This window comes from Oryctolagus cuniculus, chromosome 5 (genome assembly GCF_051225735.1).
Source record: "Oryctolagus cuniculus isolate XC-2025 breed Fujian yellow rabbit chromosome 5, ASM5122573v1, whole genome shotgun sequence".
Classification (NCBI taxonomy): domain Eukaryota; kingdom Metazoa; phylum Chordata; class Mammalia; order Lagomorpha; family Leporidae; genus Oryctolagus; species Oryctolagus cuniculus.
The window spans coordinates 48,724,640-48,749,712 of record NC_142871.1 but is presented as its reverse complement, the minus strand read 5'-3'; the positions used below and the strand labels follow the sequence as shown (position 1 = coordinate 48,749,712).

Below are 25,073 nucleotides of genomic sequence, written 5' to 3'. Positions count from 1 at the left end.
TGTGATTACCGTCAGACTAGCTTGAATGGCCCTTGTGGGCGTGTTTGTTAACTGTCCCTAGTATGCATCTGTCCCCCTTCCAGGTATTAGAAACCTTCCCAAAGTTTTTGCTGTGGCACGTGGTCGTCACCCTGGTACCAAATTTCCTGGCTTCCATCTCTGATACATGTGGGCACATGATCTGGTTTCAGCCAAAGGAAAGGAAGTCAGTGAAGAATCTTGCCCTTGTCTCTTTCCTCCCTTGGCCTGGATGACATTTAGCTCTACAGTTAGGGTGGCTGCTTCAACCAGGCAGATAATAACAATCTCCTAGGCCAGGGGTTGGCAAAATATGTCCTATGGACCCACAGTGTCCTAGCACCTGTTTTTGTAAATAAAATTTACACCACATGCACATTTTTTCATTTATGTATTGTCTATAGCCATTTCCATATTACAACAGGTCTGCAAAGCCCAAAATTTTATATGGCAATTTAAAGGCCAGTCCCTGTCGTAGGATATCATGGAACAACAAAATAAAATGAACCTGGGTTCCTGGATATATTTATTGAGCAAACTCACCTACCCACCTTGCATGTATGTACTTGTGAACAAAATATGTAACAGAGAAAAAGGTTGCCTTTCTGATCCTCTGCATTTTGGTATCTCTTTGTTACAACTGCTCAATGGATAGTCTAATATATTCTTCCTCTAGACTTGTATCATAGCATTTATCGTACTTCCTGAAACTATTTCACATTTCTTTTTCAGCCTCATGTTACAGTCCTCATTATACCATAGACTGCTGAAGGGTTAAAGGCATCTTATTCACCTTTATAATCCCAAAATCTAACACCTAACACATGGTAGTTATTAAATGTATATGAGCATATAACTATTAAGAAGGAACAAAAAGAGAGAAAATAATGTTATGAAAGCCAGAATTATTTCAAACATCAATAACGCTGATTATTTTGGCAACAGATACTTTCATAATTCATTCAACAAACACCTTTTAAACATGTAAAGATGTACAAGACATTTTTTAGGTCTTATGATCCAGCACCAACAAAAAAAATAAAGATAAAATTATTTATCTGTGTAAGGGTTTACTTTCTTTTTTTTTTTCTTTGAAACACCCAAAATAAGCAAGCACATATATAACCCATTATTAATCAGTGACAAAATAGGTAAGAAGAAAAATAAAGCAAAGTAAGAGAAAGAGAAAGTAACAGGGAAAATCTACTATTTCAGACACAGAAGTCAGGGAAAGACTTTTTAATTAGAACACATTGATCTAAGACCCAAAATGTGAAGGAGTAACTCGGGCAAATGTTTAGGAAAAAGGCACTTAAAGTAACAGAGGCAACATGACTGCAACTCCAAGGGAGAGCCTTACTTGGTCTGATTGAGAAAGAGCAAGACCGGTGTGACTGGAGGAGCATGAGGGGGAGTCTGATAAGAACAGAGGTAGGGAAAGGAACAGGAGACTCATGGTAGGAAAGAACTTTGGATTTTAATCTGAGCAAGACAGGAAGCCAATGGAGAGAGAGTTTTGAGTAGAACCATGCCGTAATCTTCAGTGTTTTAAAGAATCACTTAGGCTACTATGACAGAAACAGATTAAGGAGGTTACAGGTTGGGGGTGTTGACAAGAAGCCCTGCTGAGACAAAAATTATTTTAAAGTACTACTGGAGGTATACTCACTCTTTAGATTCCTGAGTTCTCTTAGTAACGTGCTGTACTACTGTGTCATAGCCAGATTCATCATCCTGATTCTGATCAGATATGCATTTTTCCATTTCTTCTTCAATCATGGACCCCAGAGTGTTGCATATACGCTGTCTAAGGTATTTCACAAATTCATAGCTGCAAAAAAGTTTTTAAATACATGCAGAAAATATTAATGAACTCACTTGTTAACCATATCCAGAAAAAAAATGTTAGCATAGAAATATCCATAACATTCTAATATTTCTTACCTTAAACAACAATTAAATTGGTCATTCATCTGATCGTCAAGCTAATCTAGAATTTTGTTTCGCTTTGTTTCTTTCTTAGACACTTGGCAATAAGCATCATTTAAAGATTACAATAAGGAGGAAAAGTAAATTTCAGAAGCAGCCTAAACTTAATTAGGAGTCTCTCACATTTCTTTTTTTTTTTTTTTTAAGATTTATTATTTATCGTAAAAGGCAGAGTTACAGATAGGCAGAAGCAGAGAGAGAGATCTTCCATCCTCTGGTTCACTCCCCAGATGGGTGGAGCTGAGCCAATCCAAATCCAGGAGCCAGGAGCTTCTTTTGGGTCTCCCACATGGGTGCAGGGACTCAAGGACTTGGGCTATCTTCTACTGCTTCCCCAGGACATAGCAGAGAGCTGGATTGGAAGTAGAGCAGCCAGAACTCCAATAGACACCCATATGGGATGCAAGCACTGCGGGGAGCAGCTCTATCTGCTATACCAGAGCGACAGCCCCTCTCACGTTTCTTTTATATGTTCCTATCTTTAACACATGAATGACTTGGAAAAGCAGTTGTTAGAGATTTTACTAACTTTTCAAGTTGATGCTATAATATAATAGCTATGAAACAATAAATAGAAAAAGGTTAAGCATCCACGATCAGAAGAGATTTTGTGTAAATATTAAAAATAGTTGGGGCCAGCGCTGTGGCACAGCAGGTTAAAGTCCTGGCCTGAAGCACTGGCATCCCATATGGGCACTGGATCTAGTCCCGGCTGCTCCTCTTCCCATCCAGCTCTCTGCTGTGGCCTGGGAAAGCAGTGGAGGATGGCGCAAGTCCATGGGCCCCTGCACCCACGTGGGAGACCCAGAAGAAACTCCTAGCTCCTGGTTTCGGATTGGCACAGCTGCGGCCATTGCGGCCATCTGGGGAGTGAACCAGTGGATGGAAGACCTCTCTCTGTCTCAGCCTCTCCCTGTAATTCTGTCTTTCCAATAAATAAAATAAATATTTAAAAAAATAGTAATTGAGTTCAATTCTTTCTAAACAGTTTTCTGACTATGTTTACAGAGAGAAGTATCCCAGATAACTGAACATATTAGAAACTTTTCTTCATACAATTAGCTTGACACTAATAAAATTAGTTTGCAGTAGCATAGCAGATAAAGCCACTGCATGAAGCCCTGGCATCCCATATGAGTGTTGATTAGAGTCCTGGCTGCTTCTCTTCTAACCCAGCCCTCTGCTATAGCCTGAGAAAGCAGTAGAAGATGGCCCAAGTCCTTGGACCCCTGCACCTGCGTGGGAGACCTGGAGGAAGCCCCTGGCTCCTGGCTTCGGATCAGCGCAGCTCCTACTGTAGCAGCCACTTGGGAAGTAAACCAGCGGATGGAAGACTTTCTCTTTCTCTCTCACTCTCTCATTCTCTCTCTCTGCCTCTGCCTCTGACTCTCTGTAACTGCTTTTCAAATAAATAAATAAATCTTTAAAAAAATTAGTTTGCAAACTCAGACAGCATTGCAAATATGATATGGCAAAAGTTCCACAAAGCAAACATTTATGAAATATATTTACTGAACATAAAAGGCAGTAATTTTAATTTATAACATGATTTAGAAAGGTTAAAGCTTCTGTGACCTCTCAAATCACAGATAACTGAAAAAGGGCCACTTTTGTAAATGTCACTATTTCCATGACTTCTTATTTGAATATTCACTGTGTAAGAGCCTCCACATACACAATGCATAAGATCAAGGAGATCCTAAGTCATTTACTTCTATAATTCATCATGGAATTCACACATACTCTTCAGTTCCATGTTTATTACATGATTGCATTTCCTCTAAAGAACAGCCACCTCAGCCACGTAGTCAATGGATTTCACCTTCATCTTCCATTTAACTTCTTTTGATTGGGATTTCCTGCTCTCCACCTCTTTACCTCTGAACAGATCACTACTTCCTGGAATTCCCAGGCTGTCTCAGTACTGTAACTGGCCAGCCTGCCATAGACATTGCAGGCCTCTAAAGTCAAACAGAGTATCTGATGTGAAGCTATGTGGTATTAGAGCAAAGTACAGGCTCAGGTCACAAAGGCCTGAGTGTCACCTCCATCTGTACCACTTACTGGCTGGGTGACCCTGGCAAGTTTCAACCTTCTCATCTGTAACTTGGCAATCATCATATTTATTTCATCCCATTATTTGGAAGAATTAAAGAGGCAGTAGACAACAAATATAAATTTGTAAAGGTAAACTATCAAATTAAAAATAAGGAATTGAGCAAATGTCTTTTCCTTTATGGAGCTTCAACTTCCAATTTAATACCAATAGGTGACTCATTTAATTCTTTCTTCAGCCCAACCCTCTCTCCAGAATGCCAGACTTGTATATAAGCTACCTGCTGGATAAGGCTACTTTATATTCTTTCACCATATCAAAGCCAAAATAACCAAATCCATCATACTACTAATCCACTCACACCACTTTCTCTCTTGATTTACCTATTTCTATTAAAGGGACATTATTCAATGAGACCTGTGTATGAAGTCTCAAACAACTTAACAAAACTTAACTACAATATTCTATTATATCTCATATTAGCTAGCAAGCTCCTCTGAAAATTCCTCCTCCACACCGTTTCTTTTTCTCCTCACTGCCATTAGATTAATGTTCACATCTTTATAACCCTTAGCTTGACACCTGCAAAAGACTTCTTAGGTGACACATAAATCAGTGCTTTTCAAACTATAATGTGGAACAGAATCATCTAAAAATAGTATTAAAAAGAAGATGATAGGGCCTCACTCTCAGAGCTTCTAATTCAGTAGGTCTAGGATAGGGCCCAAAAATCTACTCATTTTCAGGTGACACTGACGCAAATGCTGCTGGTCTTAGGACCATAATTTGAACCACTGAGTAGACAAATTCTACGTTCACACACCTTTAAAACTATCTTAAGATTCTTGGAATGCCAAACTGCAAATTCCTACTCTACTCAAAATACTGGTAAACAAATGTACATTTAGTTGCATTATATTAAAAACCTTTTTTAAAAGATTGATTTATTTGAAAGATAGAGTCACAGGGGGAAGGGGAAAGGGAGAGAGATACAGAGAGAGGCCTTCCAACCACTGGTTCACTCCCCAAATGGCCAAAACAGCTGGGGCTGGGCCAGGCTGAAGCCAGAAGCCTCTTCTGAGTATCCCACATGAGTACAGGGACTCAAGCACTTGGATCATGTATCACTGCTTCCCAGGTACATTAGCAGGGAGCTGGATTGGAAGTGAGGCAGCTGAGACTCGAACCAGTACCATACGGCATGCCAGCACCTCAGGCAGTGGCTTAACCCACTACGCCACAGTGCCAGCTCCTGTATTAAAAACTTTAATCATATGTAGGATAATTTTATAACCCTCTATATTAACTGATTTTTTCTATAAAAAGACAAAGTATCAATCCCAGTGACTTAGAATAAGCAAGTACTGTCATGATTTTAGGAATCACATAGTTCTTGTTTTTAATTTCAACTCCCCCAATTATCTATTTGATATTTGATATTTTTCCATTTCTAAAAGGGAGAAAGCATCTATCTTGGGAATTATTAAAACATTCTTGATAATATATGCACTGCACCTAAAATAGGACCTAGCATAAATTTTACAATCAGTAAGTGGTAGCTATTATATCATTATTATTAAATTGAAGACATATTCTGCCTTTAGTATGTAAAGTCTTCTGACATTCCAATTTATCCTGACAGATTTATGTCCTGTTGCTACCTCCACATTTACCAAACACTGCCCATGAATCTTATTTACAATACCTCTGATAGTACTGTTTCACCCATTTGGAGAGTTCTATCACCACTCCTCCTGTATAAGGATGATTTTCTACAACATAAAATGCTACCTTTCTAGTAAGTTCTAATTCCCGAAAACTTCGTATTCTTTGTCCCTTTCTATTAGCACTCAAAATATTACATCTTGTATGTAGTCTTAGCATCTAATTTATCTTGTTTTTATCTCCTGGCCACCCTCAAATGCAGATCTGTATTTTCTTTATATACATGAACAGGACAAATCCATGTGTTTATCATCTGCAATACCTTGATGCATTAAACACTTTACAAATATTACAGAATTTAAATATAGCTTGGGGCCGGCACTGTGGCACAGCGGGTAAAGCCGCCACCTGTAGTGCTGGCATCCCATATGAGTGCTGGTTCGAGTCCCGGATGCTCCACTTCTGATCCAGCTCTCTACCATGACCTGGGAAAACAGTGGAAGATGGCCTAAGTGCTTGGGTCCCTGCACCCATGCGGAAGACCCAGAAGAAGCTCCTGACTCCTGGCTTCAGATCAGCTCAGCTCCGGCCGTTGCAGCCAACTGGGAAGTGAAGCAGTGGATTGAAGATCGATTTCTCTCTCTTTGTCTCTCTCTCTCTCTTTCTCTCTCTACCTCTACCTCTACCTCTACCTCTCCTTCTCTCTATGTAACTCTGACTTTCAAATAAATCATAAAAAAAAGAAAAGAAATATAGCTAATATAGCTCTAAGGAACGACTTACCTCTTAATTTCCTTTAACAGTGACTGTCAGTTTCAACTTGCTTATCCTTTCAAAATTTGCATTTTAGTAATTAGTTTCTTAGTCTTTTAGTGCCTATTAATGAATTTTAGATAAAAGTATACTACAATTACCCTCTCCCCTACACACACACACCTATACCATCTTATTCTTTCCATATTCCACTCTATAAGATAGAAAGAAAGAAAGAAAGAAAGAAAGAAAGAAAGAAAGAAAGAAAGAAAGAAAGAAAGAAAGAAAGAAAGAAAGAAAGAAAGAAAGAAAGAAAGAAAGAAATAGAGGAAAGGGTAGTACAAAACAGAATTCTCCTCTTTCCATCTATGCATTCCCTGTGTGGCAAAAATATTCTTCAGGACTCCTGAGCTTGACACCATAGAATGACTTTAACATCTCCATCTTCTGCACCCCACACCCACTCAGTAACCAACACTTGTTCACATTTTCCAGAAATTCCTTAGTTTCAACACTTTTCCCCCTCTGTTTCAGTCAGTCAGTGCAGAGCCACATCAGCTTATGAAGAGATTACTGTAGCAGCCTTCTTGTTCATCATTTCACTTTAAGTCTCTTCCCTCTCATATTCATCCTGAACACCATAGTCATATTGGTCCTCAAAAATCATTGATTTCATTATTTTATTCAGAGTTAGAAATATTTTACACCTAAACTTACACGTCATGCACATAACACTTCAATAAATATTTACTGAATTTAAAATAAATTGGCCTCTTATTATCCCTCATGGTGACATACAGCTTCCCTGGCCAAGAATTTTAAGTGTTTAACCAATCAAACTCTTTATCAAGGCATCTCCACAAAAAAAAAAAAAACGAGGCCACTTTCAATATTCTTAACCACCAGTCATACTGATTTGCATATAAAAAGGGAGATTACCATATCTGACTGTGCTAAGCACAATTTATTAACATTATTTATTCACCACATAAAGATAAAATAGATGATGACACAGATTCAAAAACTTACACAGCTTTTTCAAATTCACAAACTATTGATTCTTCCACCTTACTCTGAAGTTCATGCTATTCCCACAGCAGCATGTTTTTTCAAACATGTAAAAGTCTTGAATTGTTTAATTAGTAAGATATTTTGTAGTAGTAAATTGACAGTAAAAAAGGAAACAAACGAACTCTTTTTAAAAAATACTCGTATTTTTACCAATCTGCATTTTACTCAAATCTCTTTCATTTACAGAGGGAAAAAAATGGCATACTAATTTAAAAGTATAATTTACTTAAAAAATTGTTATGTGTTGAATTTACTTTAAAATGTTTAATATTTATACTCAACACTTACCTATTACATTCTACACTTTAAGGGAATAAGTATCTATTAGGAAAAGCAGGAGAAGCTGGCGCCGCGGCTCACTAGGCTAATCCTCCATCTTGCGGCGCCAGCACACCGGGTTCTAGTCCCGGTTGGGGCGCCGGATTCTGTCCCAGTTGCCCCTCTTCCAGGCCAGCTCTCTGCTGTGGCCAGGGAGTGCAGTGGAGGATGGCCCAAGTGCTTGGACCCTGCACCCCATGGAAGACCAGGAGAAGCACCTGGCTTCTGCCATTGGATCATCACGGTGCACCAGCCGCAGCGCGCCTGCCGCGGCGGCCATTGGAGGGTGAACCAACGGCAAAAGGAAGACCTTTCTCTCTGTCTCTCTCTCTCACTGTCCACTCTGCCTGTCCAAAAAAAGAAAAAAGAAAAGCACGAGAGAGCCTAAAGTTTTGGTCCAGCAGGTTAAGCCACTTGAAATGCCAGCATCCCCTACCAGAACACCAGTTGGAGTTCTAGCTGCTCCACTGCTCCCTGATGATGTACCCGGGAAGGCAGCAGATAATGGCCCAAGTACCTGCCATGCACATGGGAGACCTCACTGAATTCCAGGCTCCTGGAGTCCACCTGGCTTAACATCGGCTGTTGCAGCCATTTGGACAATTAACCAGCAGATGGAAGATCTGTCTCTGTCACGCTACCATTCAAGTAAATAAATAAATCTATAAAAATTAATAAAAGCAAAAGAGGAAGACTACTTTGTAAACTTAATGCCATGCTACATAACACTGAAACAGCAAGCCCTAATTTTCAAAAACACCATCCAAGGGGCTGGCGCTGTGGCGCAGCACATTAACACCCTGGCCTGAAGAGCTGGCATCCCATATGGGCGCCGGTTCTAGTCCTCGCTTCTCCTCTTCTGATGCAGCTCTCTGCTATGGTCTGAGAAAGCAGTAGAAGATGGCCCAAGTCCTTGGACCCCTGAACCCACGTGGGAGACCCGGAAGAAGCTCCTGGCTCCTGGCTCCTGGCTTCAGATTGACGCAGCTCTGGCCGTTGCGACCATCTGGGAAGTGGACCAGTGGATGGAAGACCTCTCTCTCTTTCTCTACCTCTCTCTGTAACTCTTCAAATAAATAAATCTTTAAAAAAAATTTTGAAAAAATACCATCCAAGAAAAACAAAATAAAACTTGCTGAATCTATGTCATGGAAAACTGCCTCTAATCACCTTCTTAGCAGTTTGTGCTTCTTCTACTGATTCATTATGGTATTTCTTAAAGGACTTTCCATATACAAGCTAATGTCCTATCAGTTTTAAATGTTAACTTACGGGGCTGGCTCTGTGGCTCAGCGGGTTAACACCCTGGCCTGAAGTGCCAGCATCCCAAATGGGCACCGGTTCTAGTCCTGGCTGCTCCTCTTCTGATCTAGCTCTCTGCTATGGCCTGGGAGGGCAATGGAGGATGGCCCAAGTCCTTGGGCCCCTGCACCCACATGGGAGACTCAGAAGAAGCTCCTGGCTCCTGGCTTCGGATCAGCACAGCTCTGGCCATTGCAGCCAATTGGGGAGTGAACCATCGGATGGAAGGCCTCTCCTCTCTCTGTGTAACTCTGACTTTCAAATAAATAAATAAATAAATATTTAAAAATAAATAAATAAATGTTAACTTATTTCTGTGTATCTCCAATTATAAATCAAATCTTTGCACTTTCTATATGAAACTGAAAATTTACACAAGAAAAAAAAAAGTTATTTCAGGACTCAGCACTGTGGCATAGTGGGTTAATCCACAGTCTGCTGTGCCGGAATCCCATATGGGCTCCAGTTTGAGTTCTGGCTGCTTCACTTCTGACCCAGCTCCCTTCTAATGTGCCTGGGAAAGCAGCAGAGGATAGCCCAAGTCCTTGGGCCCCTGCACCCAAACAGGAGATCCAGAAGAAGCTCCTGGCTCCTGGCTTCAGACCAGCCCAGCTCCAGCTATTGTAGCCATCTGAAGGTTGAACCATCAAATGGAAGACCTTTCTCTGTTTCTCCTCTCTCTCTCTCTGTAACTCTTTCAATAAATAAATAAATCTTTTAAAAAAACAAGATTTCAAAAGAATCCTTTGAAAACATTCTCACTTTTGTACCATTTGTCAATACATATTATACATTTATATATTATATATTATATATGGCACCATACATATACACACACACACACACACATTCACACACTGCCTCCACAAACACACAGCTGGCCATGAGATCACTGGTAGATGTGTACAGTAAGATATGAAGAGCAACAAAAGTGTTTATGTTCCCTACCACAACAATCCTTTCACAACCTGGAACATTTAGAATCAAGAATCAGACTATCTGAAGTTTCAATATCAAAAAAGCAGTACTGCTTTCTTCAACATGTCTTTTAAAAGATTTCCAGAATAGGTAATCCTTTCAGTCTAACCACTGTAATCTCACATCCAGACTCTTACTTCTGGGGAAAGGAAAGAAAAAGTGAATATAGAAGAAAGCAACACAGAGATGTGACTGGAGGCTACTAACAACTCTGGACGCTCTGCATAATCCTGCCCTAGGTTATTCAAACAGACACACCAGTTGTCCTCCACTCTTCTGAAATACTTAGCGGCAAATGGAAGCTGGAGGTAGTTTATATCTTGAAATGGAAGGAACAGGCTCTCTGAAGATGAGTTTGACATCCTATCATCAAACCTATATAGAAAGGCAGAATTTTCCTTATTCCTTAGCCCCATTGCTGTATCACAAATCAGGCAATTAGAAAAAATAAACATTGAATGCAGAAAGGCAGCTTTTCTGTGCACTTTATTATAAAGATCAACATGTAAGTAAAGCAAAATGATAGCTTAATAATGAGGCAGTGAGGAAATATAACAGAAATCCATTAACAAAATGCATTCAATAGAGTTAAGGGAATACCATTCTAAAATAAAAAACACAAACAAAAAAAATCCCCAACATTTAGCATCAGCTATAATAGCACAAACACTGGAAATCTTTTTTAAGATTTATAGATTGGGGCCAGCGCTATGGCACAGCGGGTTAACACCCTGGCCTGAAGCGCCGGCATCCCATATGGGCGCAGGTTTTAGTCCCGGCTGCTCCTCTTCTGACCCAGCTCTCTGCTATGGCCTGGGATAGCAGTAGAAGATGGCCCAAGTCCTTGGGCCCCTGCACCCGCGTGGACAACCAGGAAGAAACTCCTGGCTCCTGGCTTCGGATCGGTGCAGCTCTGGCCGTTGCGGCCCTCTGGGGAGTAAACCAGAGGATGGAAGACCTCTCTCTCTGTGTCTCCACCACTCTCTGTAACTCTTTCAAATAAATAAAATAAATATTTTAAAAAAAGATTTATAGATTATTTATTTGAAAGAGAGAGGGACAGAGACAGAAAGAGAGGGAGAGAGGAAGGGTGGGAAGGAGTGAGGGAGAGTAAGAGGGAGAGAGGGAGAGAGAGAGAGGAAGAGAGAGGGGGAGAGAGAGAGAGAGAGAGAGAGATTGATCTTCCATCCAGTGGTTCATTTCCCAGATGGCCTTAATGGCTAGGGCTGGGCCAAGCTGAAGCCAAGTGCCATAAGCTTTATCTGGGTCTCTCACATAGGTGCACTTGGGCCATCTTCCACTGCTTTTCCCAGTTCACTAGTAGAGAGATGGGACACAAGTGGAGCAGCCAGGACTTGTACTGGTGCCCATATAGGATACAGGTGTCGCAGGCAGTGGCTTTACTTCCTACACCACAATATCAGCCCTGCTGGGGAAATTTTAAATCTACTCTTTGGAAACTTAAATAACCACATGATTTTTTAATAACCACATGATTTTTTTTCTAATGATATCACTATTAAGTGACTATTGTAATACTTCCCAAGGACTCATTCAAAATTCTTCAAGGTTTTGGTGTATCTTCCAAAGTAAATGAACCCTAGAACTCCAAGAGTAAATCTTATATTAAGAGGTTACTACTCTAAGACTGGATAAAGAAATTATGGGACATGTACTCTATAGAATACTATAAAGCAGTCAAAAACAATCAAACCTGGTCATTTGCAACAAGATGGAGGAATTTGGAAAACATCATGCTGAGTGAATTAAGCCAGTCCCAAAGGGACAAATATCATATGTTCTCCCTGATTGGCGACAACTAACTGAGCACCAAAGGGGAAACTTGTTGAAGTGAAATGGACACTATGAGAAACAGTGACTTGATCAGCTCTTGTCCTGACGTTGATGTACAATGTAATACTTTATCCATTTTAGTATTTTTTTTGTTCTAGTACCATTGGTTGAACTCTGTAATTAACACACAATTGTTCTTAGGTGTTTAAATTTTAACTGAAAAGTGATCCCTGTTAGGAATTTGGAAAACATTATGCTGAGTGAAATAAGCCAATCCCAAAGGGACAAATACCACTTGTTCTCCTTGATAGGTGACAACTAACTGAGCACCAAAAAGGAAACCTGTTCAAGTGAAATGAACACTATGAGAAATAGTGACTTGATCAGCCCTCACCCTGACTGTTGATGAACAGCTTAATATGTTATCCCTCTTAGTATTTTTTTTGTTTGTTCTACTTAATACTTTTGGTTGAATACTATAATCAGTACACAATTCTTCTTAAGTGCTGAAACTTAAAAGAAAAGTGATCGCTGTTAAATATAAGAGTGGGAATAAGAGAGGGAAGAGATGTGCAATTCGGGACATGCTCAAGCTGACTTACCTCAAACGGTAGAGTTAGAAACATACCAGGGGATTCCAATTCAATCCCATCAAGGTGGCATATACCAATGCCATCTCACTAGTCCCAGTGATCAATTTCTGTTCACAATTGATCATAATGATAGGACTAAGAACCAAAGGGATCACATAAACAAGAATAGTGTCTGCAAATACTAGCTGATAGAATAAAAAAGGGAGAGAACGATCCAACATGGGAAGTGAGATACACAGCAGACCCATAGAATGGCAGATGTCCTAAACAGCACTCTGGCCTCAGAATCAGCCCTAAAGGCATGCGGATCCGGCTGAAATGCCCATGAGAGTATTTCAGGCACGGAAAGCCAAGACACTCTGGGGGAAAAAAAAAAAAACTAAATGAAAGATCTCTGTGAGATCCCAGTGGAAAGAATGGGTCATCAAAGAAGGAGGTACCTTTCTCTGAAGGGAGGAGAGAACTTCCACTTTGAGTACAACCTTGTCTAACTATGGTCAGAGTCCGTGAACTCAGGGGGCTTCCATAGCCTTGGAAACTCATGACAAGAGCCTAGGGTGATTACTGATGCCATAAACAAGAGTGTCAATTTGTAAAGTCAACAACAGGAGTCACTGTGCACTTACTCCTCATGTAGGATCTCTGTCCTTAGTGTGCCGCACATTCAGATTTAATGCTATAACTAGTACTCAAACAGTATTTTTCACTTTATGTTTCTGTGTGGGAGCAAACTGTTGAAATCTTTGCTTAATGTATGCTAAACTGATCTTCTGTATATTAAGAGAATCGAAAATGAATCTTGATGTGAATGGAAGGGGAGAGGGAGTGGGAAAGGGGAGGGTTGCGGGTGGGAGGGATGGTATGGGGGGGAAGCCATTGTAATCCATAAGCTGTACTTTGGAAATTTATATTCATTAAATAAAAGTTAAAAAAAAAGAGGTTACTACTCTAAAAAATGTTATAAAAGAATAAAGATCTCCAGGGATGGTAAGGCCCCTTATCATCAGAAATTTCTAGGCATAGGATCTTTACTTACTTGATCCTTACTGATCATTGGAAAACTCTGAGAAACTCTAATTCTAAGTAAATGAAAAGTCATTTCTTCAAGTGGGCCCTTCTATTCTTTAGGTAGCAATAGCCAAAGACTTCAAATTCTCATCCAACTATGCATTTTGTGATAGTTCTTTTAGCATCCTAACTCATGGTAGTACTCTGTAAAATTCTAGAAGTAATGCTTTTCTTCTATAATGGTGACGCAGAGTAGAAATTATTGTTACAAAGAGGCTTGGAGAAATTGTTCTATATAAGTACTGTGCTACCTTAATTGTAATGCTGATAGTCCTGGGACCATCCATTAACTTTGTTGTTGTTGTTAAAATGTATTTATTTATTTATTTATTTGAAAATAAGAGCTACACAGCCATTAGTTTACTCCCCAGATGGCCACAATGGCCAAGGTAGAGCCAGAACGAAGCCAGGAGCCAGGAACATCATTCTGGTTTCCCACAAGGGTGCAAGGGTCCAAGCTCCTGGGACATCTTCCACTGCTTTTCCTAGGCCATTAGCAAGGAGACAGATCAGAAGTAGAGCAGCCAGGACACAAACCAGTGCCCATACGAGATGTCATATCACAAGCAACAGCTTTACCCTGTACACTCACAACACTGGCCCCATCCAGTAACTCTTTTTTTTTTTTTTTTTAATTTTATTTATTTACTTGAGAGGTCAAGTTACAAAGAGAGACAGTTAGAGACAGAGAGAAAGGTCTTCCATCCACTGGTTCACTCCCCAAATAGCCACAACAGCTGGAGCTGAGCTGATCTGAAGCCAGGAGCTTCTTCCAGGTCTCCCATGCAAGTGCAGGGACCCAAAAACTCGGGCCATCTTCCATTGCTTTCCCAGGCCATAGCAGAGAGCTGTATCAGAAGAAGAGCAGCCAGGACTAGAACCAATGCCCATATGGGATACTGGCACTGCAGGCAGAGGATTAACCTACTCTGCCACGCTGCCAGCCCCAAACCCAGTATCTCTTAACAAAGGCTACATATAATCCAAAAAATCAGTGGTATACACAGATTTTTAAATCAAAGAGTCCCATTTCATCAATTTTAGAAATTATTCTAGAAGTAGAAAGTACATATTTTGGCTAAAAGAGATTTTCAAATGGTCCTTATACTTTTTCCAGGAATTGCAAACACAGCTGCTACAGACAGTAAGCAAGTATGTAAAGCAAGCCATGAGTAAGAGCAGTAAATTGAAGAGGAAATGTGCAAGCTCAGCTTCACTGAAAGAATTAAAAGATAACTTTATTGGAGCCGGTGTTGTGGTGCAGTGAGCTAAGCTTCTACCTGCAATGGCAGCACATGTCAAAGAACCAATTTGAGTCCTGGCTGTTCTGCTTCCAGTCCAGCTCCCTACATATGTGTCTGGAGGACAGCAGAGGATGACCCAGATGCTTGGGCCTCTGTCACCAGCACGGGAGATCTGGTTGATGCTCCGGGCTCCTGTCTTTGACCTGGACCAGCCCAGGCTCTTGCAGCCATTTGGGGAGTAGACCAGGGGACAGAAGATGGATCTCTCTCTCTCTCTCTCTCTCTCTCTCTCTCTCTCTCTCCTCTCTCTCCCCAAATCTGTCACTCTGCTTTCAACATAAATAAATATTTACAAGAAAAACTAAAGAACAAAAGATAAGTTTATTTTGGTGCAAAAACATTTGAAATTTATGCATAGTTACTGAATACACATTATTCATGAACTTTTTAAAAAGCTATCCTATAGTCCTAGTATTAATCTTTCAAAGTTTTAAGAAAAGTCAGAAATATTGCTTTTATGTATCTTCCAATTCCTAAAAGTTACTTTGTTGTTTTTTTCTAAACTAGCCAGAGAAAACAAATCCACAGATGAAATAAGGACTGCAGGATGTCATTAACCTTTCAACACCCTCTCTTCCCAACCAGTAGAAAACTGTGACCACTACGATGCTGGTGAATCTTGTTTACATTTAAAATTTCTAATAAATACAAAACTTTCCACTGAAATATGTACCATGCTTGATAATTTATTTAATAATATCTTTCTAGGTTTAATTTCATTAGTGTTGCTACAGTTTAGAAACTTTCACTTCAAACTTTATAGCAGATGGTTCCATATTAACATTTTCAGACATAACATTTTGTAATTGTGCTGAAAAGACAAGACTATGGGGCTGGCGCTGTGGTGCAGTAAGGTAATCCTCCACCTGTGGCACTGGCATCCGCTATGGGCGCCAGTTCTAGTCCCGGCTGCTCCTCTTCCAAGCCAGCTCTCTGCTATGTCCTGGGAAAGCAGTAGAAGATGGCCCAAGTGCTTGGGCCCCTGCATCCACATAGGAGCCCCGGAAGAAGCTCCTGGCTTCTGGCTTCAGATCAGCACAGCTCCAGCCATTGTGGCCATTTGGGGAGTGAACCAGCAAATGGAAGACTCTTCTCTCTACTTCTCCCTCTCACTGTCTGTAACTCTATCAATCAAATAAATAAATAAAAATCTTCAAAAAAAAAAAAAAAGAAAAGGAAGTGTCTTTGAAAAAAGACCGAGACTACAATATTACAGAAATAATACAGCTTTGACTGTTACAGATTACAATAAATACAATCCCTATTTATTTGTTTTCATTAGCTACTAATATTTATTATCATTTAAAATTTTTCTTTTTTTAAATATTTATTTATTTATTTATTTGAGAGGTAGAGTTATAGACAGAGACAGAGAGAAAGGTCTTCCATCATAGGTTCACTCCCCAAATGGCTGCAACAGCCAGAGATGAGCCAACTGAAGCCAGAAGCCAGGAGCTTCTCCCTAGTCTCCCATGCAGGTGCAGAGGCCGAATCATTTGGGCCAACTTCTACTGCTTTCTCAGACCACAGCAGAGAGCTGGATCAGAAGAGAATCAGCTGGAATTGGAACCAGAGCCCAAATGGGATGTTGGTGCCACAAAAATACCTTTTTAAAAATATTCCTCAGACCCAGCACCGAGGTTTAGCAGATAAAGCTGCCGCTTGCAGTGCCGGCATCCCACATGGGTGCCAGTTCAAGTCCTGGATGCTCCGCTACCAATCCAGTTCTCTGCTATGGCCTGGGAGGACAGTGGAAGACAGCCCATGTGCTTGGGGCACTGTACCCATGTGGGAGGCCAGGAAGAAGCTCTTGGCTTCTGGCTTCAGATCAGCCCAGCTCCAGCCATTGCGGCCATTTGGGGAGTGAACCAGCAAGCAGAGGAACTCCCTCTCTTTCTCAATCTCTCTCTCTCTCTCTCTCTCTCTCTGCCTCTATTTCTCTGTAACTCTGCCTTTCGAATAAATAAATAAATCTTTTAAAAAATAAACAAATAAATAAAAATATTCCTCATGACTGGAGTTGTGACACAGTGGGTAAAGCCACCACCTGCAACACTGGAATCCCATATGGGTGTAGGTTGCAGTCCTGACTGCTCCACTTAATATCCTGTTCCCTGCTAATGTGCTCGGGAAAGCCGTGGAAGATGGCCCAAGTGCTTGGGACCCTGCACCCACATAAGAGACATGAAGAAGCCCTTAGCTCCTTGCTTTGGACTGATTCAGCCCCAGCCATTGAAGTTATTTGGGAAGTGAACCAGCAGATGGAAGAAATAGGCATGCGTGCATGTTTCTCTCTCTTTCTCTCTCTCTCTCTCTCTCTCTCTCTCTCTCTCACTTCCAATCTCTCTCTGTGTAACTGTACCTTTCAAATAAATAAGAAATAAATCTTTAAAAAAAAATAATTCCTCAAAGAAGTACATTAACACCTAGGAGGAGGGGCCGGCACCGTGGCTCACTTGGTTAATCCTCCGCCTGCAGCACCGGCATCCCATATGGGCGCCGGGTTCTAGTCCCGGTTGCTCCTCTTCCAGTCCAGCTCTCTGCTGTGGCCCAGGAAGGCAGTGGAGGATGGCCCAAGTGCTTGGGCCCTGCACCCACATGGGAGACCAGGAGGAAGCACCTGGTTCCTGGCTTCGGATCAGCGCAGCACTGACCATAACAGCCATTTGGGGGGTGAACCAACGGAAGGAAGACCTTTCTCTCTGTCTCTCTCCCTCACTGTCTAACTCTATATGTCAAATAAATAAAAAAAGAAAAATTAAAACCTATGAGGATAGTTATTCACTAATAAGGAAAGACATGTGACTCTCACCAGATTTCAAGAGCAGCTCAACTAAAATACCTGGCACTATGACTGCCAACTTTGCTTCACTTATGAGTAAGTGAAATTTTTCATATTGACATAAGAAAATTTTCCCATGTTGAGTAAAGAACACTGTCTTTTCTCTATCATTTTTTCCATGATGACCTTCTGACATACTCAAAATATTTATATCAAAATAGACAGAGATACATAGATTATTATTACAAGGACTTAAAAATCTTAATATAGTTTGCTTCAAGAAATCATCCTTTTAGCCATTTAAACAAGCAAGAAGAGACATTTCAACCATATGTAGAGAATTTTTTCACTAATGATGTTTTAAGAAGGCACTTTAATAGTGTAAGTTATTAATTGTAAGGCTGATAATGGAATTCTCAAAATAGATTATATTTCAGAATCAGGATTTAACATGACAAGTTTATGCCTTATACTAAGTGTATAAATGGCTACATAACAATAAATGATTATTTACATATTCTCAAACTTTCTAGGCCAAATAATAAGCTTCTAACTCCTGATAGTTACTATAAATGCATTCACTAATAAGATATATATTATTTATTCTTTCATAATTTTTCTAATTATAAATATCACCTTACAGAATATTTTCTTGAAGTTATCACTTAAATATATTATCGTTCAATAACTAAGAAATCACTAGCAAATTCTTCTGTAAAGCAAAGAAACAGTCTGATTCAATTAAATATTTTTGTGTTCATTCTGTATTAATCAAAATAGCAAGTGAGAGGGCCGCAAAGATGAAACTCTGCATAGCGACAGACATTAGGGTTGGTAGGGATCTATCAAAACAACAACATTATTCTCATGGAAATGAGTGATGCTCTTACTCTGTGGTCTCAATCCTGACGGCACAGTTGAATCATCTGCAGAATTTAAAAAAAAATAATACCAGTGACCTGTCTATGTCACATCCCTTCTGCTAAGTACCCCAGGAAAATTTGGTTCATTTGTTTACTTGGTATTAATATTTTTTTAAATGACTCTCAGCTCATTCTAGTGTAACCAAGATTGAAAACTAGGCTTATTTTATATGAGGCCAGTCTAAATGAAAAAAATTATATAACATACACACACATATTGAAAGCCATGTTCTTTTCCCTATTTCTATCCTCTCCTATAGGCCTCAAATCCTTGTTGTCAGTCTTAGAGAAAGGGATGAGAGCCAGGATCTTATAGAGAACGTGTACAATTTTAGGTAGAAACATAGAAGATACAGAGGAAAGTGGAAATAGTGTACCCATCTGGTAGGGAAAAAAATGCCCACATAGGACTATATGTTTCTGATAAATGACTGCATTTTCCACATTTTATTATACTACCTGAGATGGCATCATTTGCATACTCAATTGTCTTAAAAATTTTCTTATTAAAAAAATTACAATGCTCCAGAAACACTACTTTCCCTATAAGTCTGTTTGGTAAGATCATTGTTCTTGCTAATAACAGGACAACACCTGGTGAATTTAAGGAACCAATGTTCTGATGGTAGAGGTGTGAAGATGAATAATTCTTAAAGAATGAAACACTTTGGGAAGATAAACCTAAGAGACACAAGAATATTAAGTGCTCAAAAAGTTAAGTCAGAAAAAAGAAAAATAAATAGAAATAGAACCACCTTGACTAAATGACCTTTAAGATTCCATCCAACTCTGAGATTTTAAGATTCTAGGAAAATGCCAAAGATAAACATTTCCTCCTCTTTTCCTTTCCTATTCAAGAGTTCCCCACTCCAGGCCGCTGCTGTGGCCCATCAGGTTAAAGCCCCGGCCTGCAGCAAGGGCATCCAATGTGGGCTTTGGTTCAAGTCCCAGTTGCTCTACTTCCGATCCAGCTCCCTGCAGATGCACCTGGGAAAGCAGGGGAGGATGGTCAAGTGCTTGGGCCCCTGCACCCACTTGGGAGACCTGGAAGAAGCTTCTGACTCCTGGCTTCAGATCAGCTTAGCTACAGCAGTTGCAGCCATTTGGGGAGCGAACCAGCGGATGGAAGACCTTTCACTGTCTCTTCCTCTCTCTGTCTATAATTCTACCTCTCAAATAAAATCTTTAATTAAAAATAATAAGAATTTGGTCACAACAGTAAATGCTTCCACTATAAACAAAAACTGCACAGAATTTTAAAAACTGCCTCTTGAAATGCCCACATCCCACACAGGAGTGCCTGGTTAGAGTACTGTCTACTGTAAGCTTCCAAACCAGCTTCCTGCTAATGTGTCTGGGAGGCAGTAGATGATGGCCCCAGTACATGGATTTCTGCCACCCACCTGAGAGATCCAGTTAGAGGTTCTGTCTTCTGGCTCTGACCTGACTTATCCCTAGCCTGTTGTGAGCATTTGAGGAGTGAACCAGCAGTTAGATGGAAGATATTTCCTTTTTTTTTTTTTCACAGCTAGAGTTAGAAAGTGAGAAAGAGAGACAGAAAGAAAGGTCCTCCTTCCGTTGGTTCACCCCAAATGCCCACCACAGCTGGAGCTGCGCCAATCCAAAGCCAGGAGCCAGGTACCTCCTCCTGGTCTCCCATGTGGGTGCAGGGGCCCAAGCACTTGGGCCATCCTCCATTGCCCTCCCGGGCCACAGCAGAGAGCTGGCCTGGAAGAGGAGCAATCGGGACTAGAACACGGCACCCATATGGGATGCCAGCACCACAGGCGGAGGATTAACCAAGTGAGCCACGGTGCAGGCCCCTCTCTCTCTCACTCTTTCAAATAAGTAAATAAATCCTCTAATACTCATATATGACATTAGTAGGAGTTCCAGATAAGTAGAATTCCAAGGCACCCAAAAATCAGTAAACATAAGAAGAAAAATTTTAAATGTCATCTCTGTGAGATCAAAATGAAATGCAAACACTGGATTAAAAATACTACTAATAATAATAAAGGGGGCACCAGAAGACAGACTTTTAATTTCAGAGGATTAACTAAAATTACATGGACCAAATGAAAAGAAAAACATAGGTCTCTAAAGATCTTTAATGCTCAAAGGGTCTTTAAATCTATAAAGGTCCTTTTAGGTGTGAGTGTTTGGCACAGGGGTTAAGCCACCTCACTTAAGGAGCCCGGGAAGCCTACATCCCCTAGTGGATTGCCCAGCTCCACCACTTCTGATCTGCCTACTAATGCACACCCTGGGAGACAGCATATGATGGCGAAAGTTCTTGGGACCCTGACACTAATGCGAAAGACCCACATTGAATCTCAGGCTCCTGGCTTCCAGTCCCTTCCTGCCCAGTCCCAACTGCTATGGGCTCCTGGGGAGTGAACCTGTGGATGGAAGCTATCTCTCTTCCTTCCAAACAAAATGAAAATAAATAAATAAATAAATTTTAAAGACTCAAAAAAAGGTCCTTCAACATTTAGCTCAGATGCCACTTCTCTCATTAAAGTTTTCTCTCCTGATCCCTCCAGAGTACCGTGTATTGCTTATCTGGCACTTACATTCCCAACATGCATCACAGACACTTGTGTATGTACCTTATTCCGTCTAGGAACTTAAACTATTCCAGAAGAAGCTAATAAGTTCCTCATCTCAGTACTGTATTCCTTTACTGCACTCAGAAGGCATACTTGGTGCAAATCACCAAAATACCAAACCAGCAAGCTCAGGGATCTTGGGGACTCATTAATTCCTTGAAATAGAATTGTTTTTTAAATATAAATAATTTACAATTAATGTTACTCTGCTGCCCAGGAGGAAGAAAAAAGGAAAATTAGGATATGTTGCTTTAGAGTAGGCAGAAGGTTTAGAAAATTCGTAAACAATAATGACAAATTCAGCACTTAGGAAAATAAAAAAACGAATCTCTTACTTGGAAGCGATTTTAACAACAATAATCAAATGAACAATCCTTATCTAACTGCACTTTAACCTTTTCTAGCTCAATGTACTGTTTGCTTAAGGCATCAAAGGCAATTTTACTTGTGAAAATTTTCATCAGTTTCCTCCAGATGTAAGAGGATCTCCTCGGCGCACTCTAGGGACGGAGCACCCGTGATTTTCTCCTTCACGCTCAGGAACAACTGCCTCAGCATGGCCTGCAGCATCGCCTCGTCTTCGCTGGAGAAATGCGCCATCCTCTGTTGGAATCAAACGTCCACAGCCATTACTTTGGGTCCCTGCAAATACCGCGCACTGCGCACGCGCAACCCCACCCAGCTCCGGCCCGCGCTCGGCGTCGTTTCCTAGGAGACCAAGGCACGCGCTTGAGCGGGCTCCCTCCCCGGTCCGAGCGTCTTTCAGGAAAGCAAGTCGCCTTACTTCTGAGGAACCGCGAGCTCCTGAGGCCCCGCCTTTAGTACTCGTCGTTGCCAGCCTGCAGTGCCAACTGAGCTCAGGCTGCCTCGACGAATAGCAAACAACTCGTCCAGAAAGGCTCTGCTGGGCGGGCCTACGGCGGAACGTCAGTGCGGCGCGTGACGTCCGCTCGTTGACGTGGCATCCTGCGGCGGGGGAGCGCCCTCTACGATGACCTAACCGGGCTGTGGAGAAAGTTAAGGTGCGCTCCCTGAGGCGCTGTATGTGAAAGGGACAGTACGCAAAGAGAAAGGGGTGTACGTAAAGAAGATAATAGAAGTGAAACAAAGTAGTAGCCTGATTGCAGTGGAAGAGAGTGGTGTCGATGTGTCGCAGTTCTGCGTTTCTAATAATGGTTAACACTCGTTGAGCTTCTAAACCCTTTTAACGAGACCTCGCGAGGAGCTTTGAAGGCGATTTCTTCATAATTAGCGAGAGGAAAGTGAACAATTACAATACAGTGCCATTAAGTGCTGTTCTAGAGATAAGATGCCATGTAATTTCTGTGGAAGTTTATAATTTCGTTTTAACCTAATTCAGGAGTTGAAAGAAATGAGGAGAGGCATTTAAAGGATAGGGGACTGAGAGTGTTAGGTATTCTGGGCACTTGGATTAATAGGGCTAAAATTGGTCGCATCTGGAAGAATCTAATTTAGTGTATTTTAAGGGAGCAGAATACTGACCCTGCAAGTTATAGGACTTGGATTCCAGAGAGACACCGTGAGATGTATATAAGATCACTCTGCAGGGACTGGCCACTGTGGCAGAGAATTGAGCTGTCATCCTATATGAGCGCCCATTGGAGTTCTACTCCTCTGAACCAGCCGCTGCCACCCTTGTGGGAGACCCAGATTGAGTCAGGCTCCTGGCCCTTGTGGCTATTTGAGGAGTGAACCGTAGATGGAAGACATCTCTGTCTGTCCGTGTCTCTGTCACTTTGTCTTTCAAATAAATAAATCTTTAGCCAAAAAAAAAAAAAAAATTCACTGCAAAAAAGTTGCGATGGATAACCATGGCAACTCATCCAGTTTCCAATCTAGATAAATCCCCAGGCCATGACACGTCCATACTACAAGGTGCCATCCCAGCAGAATATTAGGATCAATTGTTGGTATCTACAGAATAGTCAACCTCAACCCACTGATAAGTGCTTCCACATCTGGATATCCTATGTTACATGTTGCCTAGTGTCAGATACATTTTACATTATCCAAGATCAATTACTACTTTGATGTTTATATTATCACATTTAGAAACAAAAGTACCAGTGTATTTTTGGCAGCTACAGCAGCATGTTTCTTTGTTAAATGTATACCTAATCTTTGTTTCATTACTGCATTTAGAGGGAAAATACATTAGCACAGTGAGCATTTTGTGTGTGATGACATAAGATCGGATAAATGTGTATTTGTGTGTACATATATAAAGTCATCAATAATTGACAAGTACATAGATTGAACACAGGAAATGTATTGGCAACTCAAACACCAAGATTAAGATAGTCATTAGTAATGTAATTTTCTTAAATAGTGTTTTTATTTTAAAAAACTTTATCAAATGTTACTTTAAATATACTTCAAAATTTTTGTTTTTTATGTAAGGGACACAGAGGGAGAGAGAAGAGAGAGTGATCTCCCATCTGCTGGTTTACTCCCCAAAAGCCCAAAGTGCTGGGCCTAAACTACAGCCAGAACTAGGAACTGGGAACTCAATCTAGATCTCACACATGAATGTCAGGGACTCAACTACTTGAGCTGTCACAGACGCTTCCCAGGGCTTTTATTGACAGAAAGGTGGAGTAAGGAGCCAGAACTGGGAATCCAATCCAGGCATTCTGATATGAGATATGGTTATGTTAACTCTAGACCAAACACCCACACCCATATATTATTTTTATATAAATAATTAATTCACAGATTCAGATACCTAACAGAATTTTCCTCTACCTGAAGAGCCAGAAGAATCACTAAAATTCTTATAGAAACCTGAACAGTTCTTATGTGTGGATTATTGTCTTGTTTGTCTTTTAAGATGTTTAAACATGAAGCCAGGCTGGTTTTTTTTTTTTCTTTTTTTCTTTTTTTTTTTTTTTTTTTTTTTTGACAGAGTTATAGACAGTGAGAGAAAGACAGAGAGAAAGGTCTTCGTTCTGTTGGTTCACTCCCCAAATGGCCGCCACAGCCGGCACTGTGCGGATCCGAAGCCAGTGCCGAATACTTTTTTTACCAGTGACCGAAAACTATTTTCCGTGTAAGCTAAAATGCACAAAGATCTGCTTCAAAGCACTGCAGTTAAAATAGGAAATACACAGACAGCCATTTGAAACATCTATACAATGGTAACACACAGCCATTAATGAATATGTAGCCACATAGCTAAAATAGAAGTAAATAGACAGCTGTAAAAACACAGTCCACAGTGCACTTCTGTATGTTATCCCAAACATCCATAGTTCAGACCTGGAAGTCCCATGTTTCTTATTCACGGATTTTCTCAGAACAGAAAACTGCCATCAGAACACCAGGGGACCCTCTGCGTCATAACTGGAAGAACTCGAGCCATTCCCCATCTGTTGGTTCATACAACTGGACCCTCTGCTACCTACGAAAGGCAGCGTCGTTCAAGCGAAAGGGCAGTCATTCCAGGTTTGCTCTTTATCTGAGTCCTGGCTTCTCAGCCCTGCAGCCAGTTTAAGGGCAAGATGAACCGAGCAGGAATCATTAGCAAAGCCACCCAAACCTCTGCCGTTCCTCCCATCAGTGCTGCCTTGTGCACACTCAGAGCGTTTAGACACAGCAGGTTTCAGAAAAGGCAGTTCAGGGGGGAGGGCTAATGCCCAGCCCACTCCCTCGTAAACACATCTATCAGCGTGAGCTTTGCGCAGTGCCGGGACTGCCTCTGGAGCCTACCTGAAGGTTTGGGGTTCCGCGGCTTCTTCTCTTGTGCATACAGAGCATTCATCAGGTGTCCTTCTCTCGGGCTCTGGGCCTGGCATTGAGGGCCAGGGAGCCCGCATAGGGAAAAAGT

The 25,073-nt window shown here is 40.9% G+C and overlaps 1 protein-coding gene across 3 annotated transcripts in view; it reads right to left on the bottom strand.

Annotated features, from left to right (window-relative positions):
- TBC1D32 (TBC1 domain family member 32) overlaps positions 1–22,401 on the bottom strand; it is a 276,080-nt gene extending 253,679 nt beyond the window's left edge. The window contains exons 1-3 of one of the 3 annotated variants that reach the window (XM_070073655.2): positions 22,011–22,401; positions 21,672–21,829; positions 1,688–1,849 (exon numbers count right to left, since the gene is read on the bottom strand). In XM_070073655.2, coding sequence (XP_069929756.2) covers positions 1,688–1,849; positions 21,672–21,826 — 317 coding nt within the window. In that variant the 5' untranslated portion in view covers positions 21,827–21,829; positions 22,011–22,401. Of the gene's footprint in view, positions 1–1,687; positions 1,850–21,671; positions 21,946–22,010 lie in introns of those variants that run through there. The other 2 variants (XM_070073650.2, XM_070073652.2) reach the window with 2 other exon arrangements.
- Between the last annotated feature and the right edge of the window lie 2,672 nt (positions 22,402–25,073).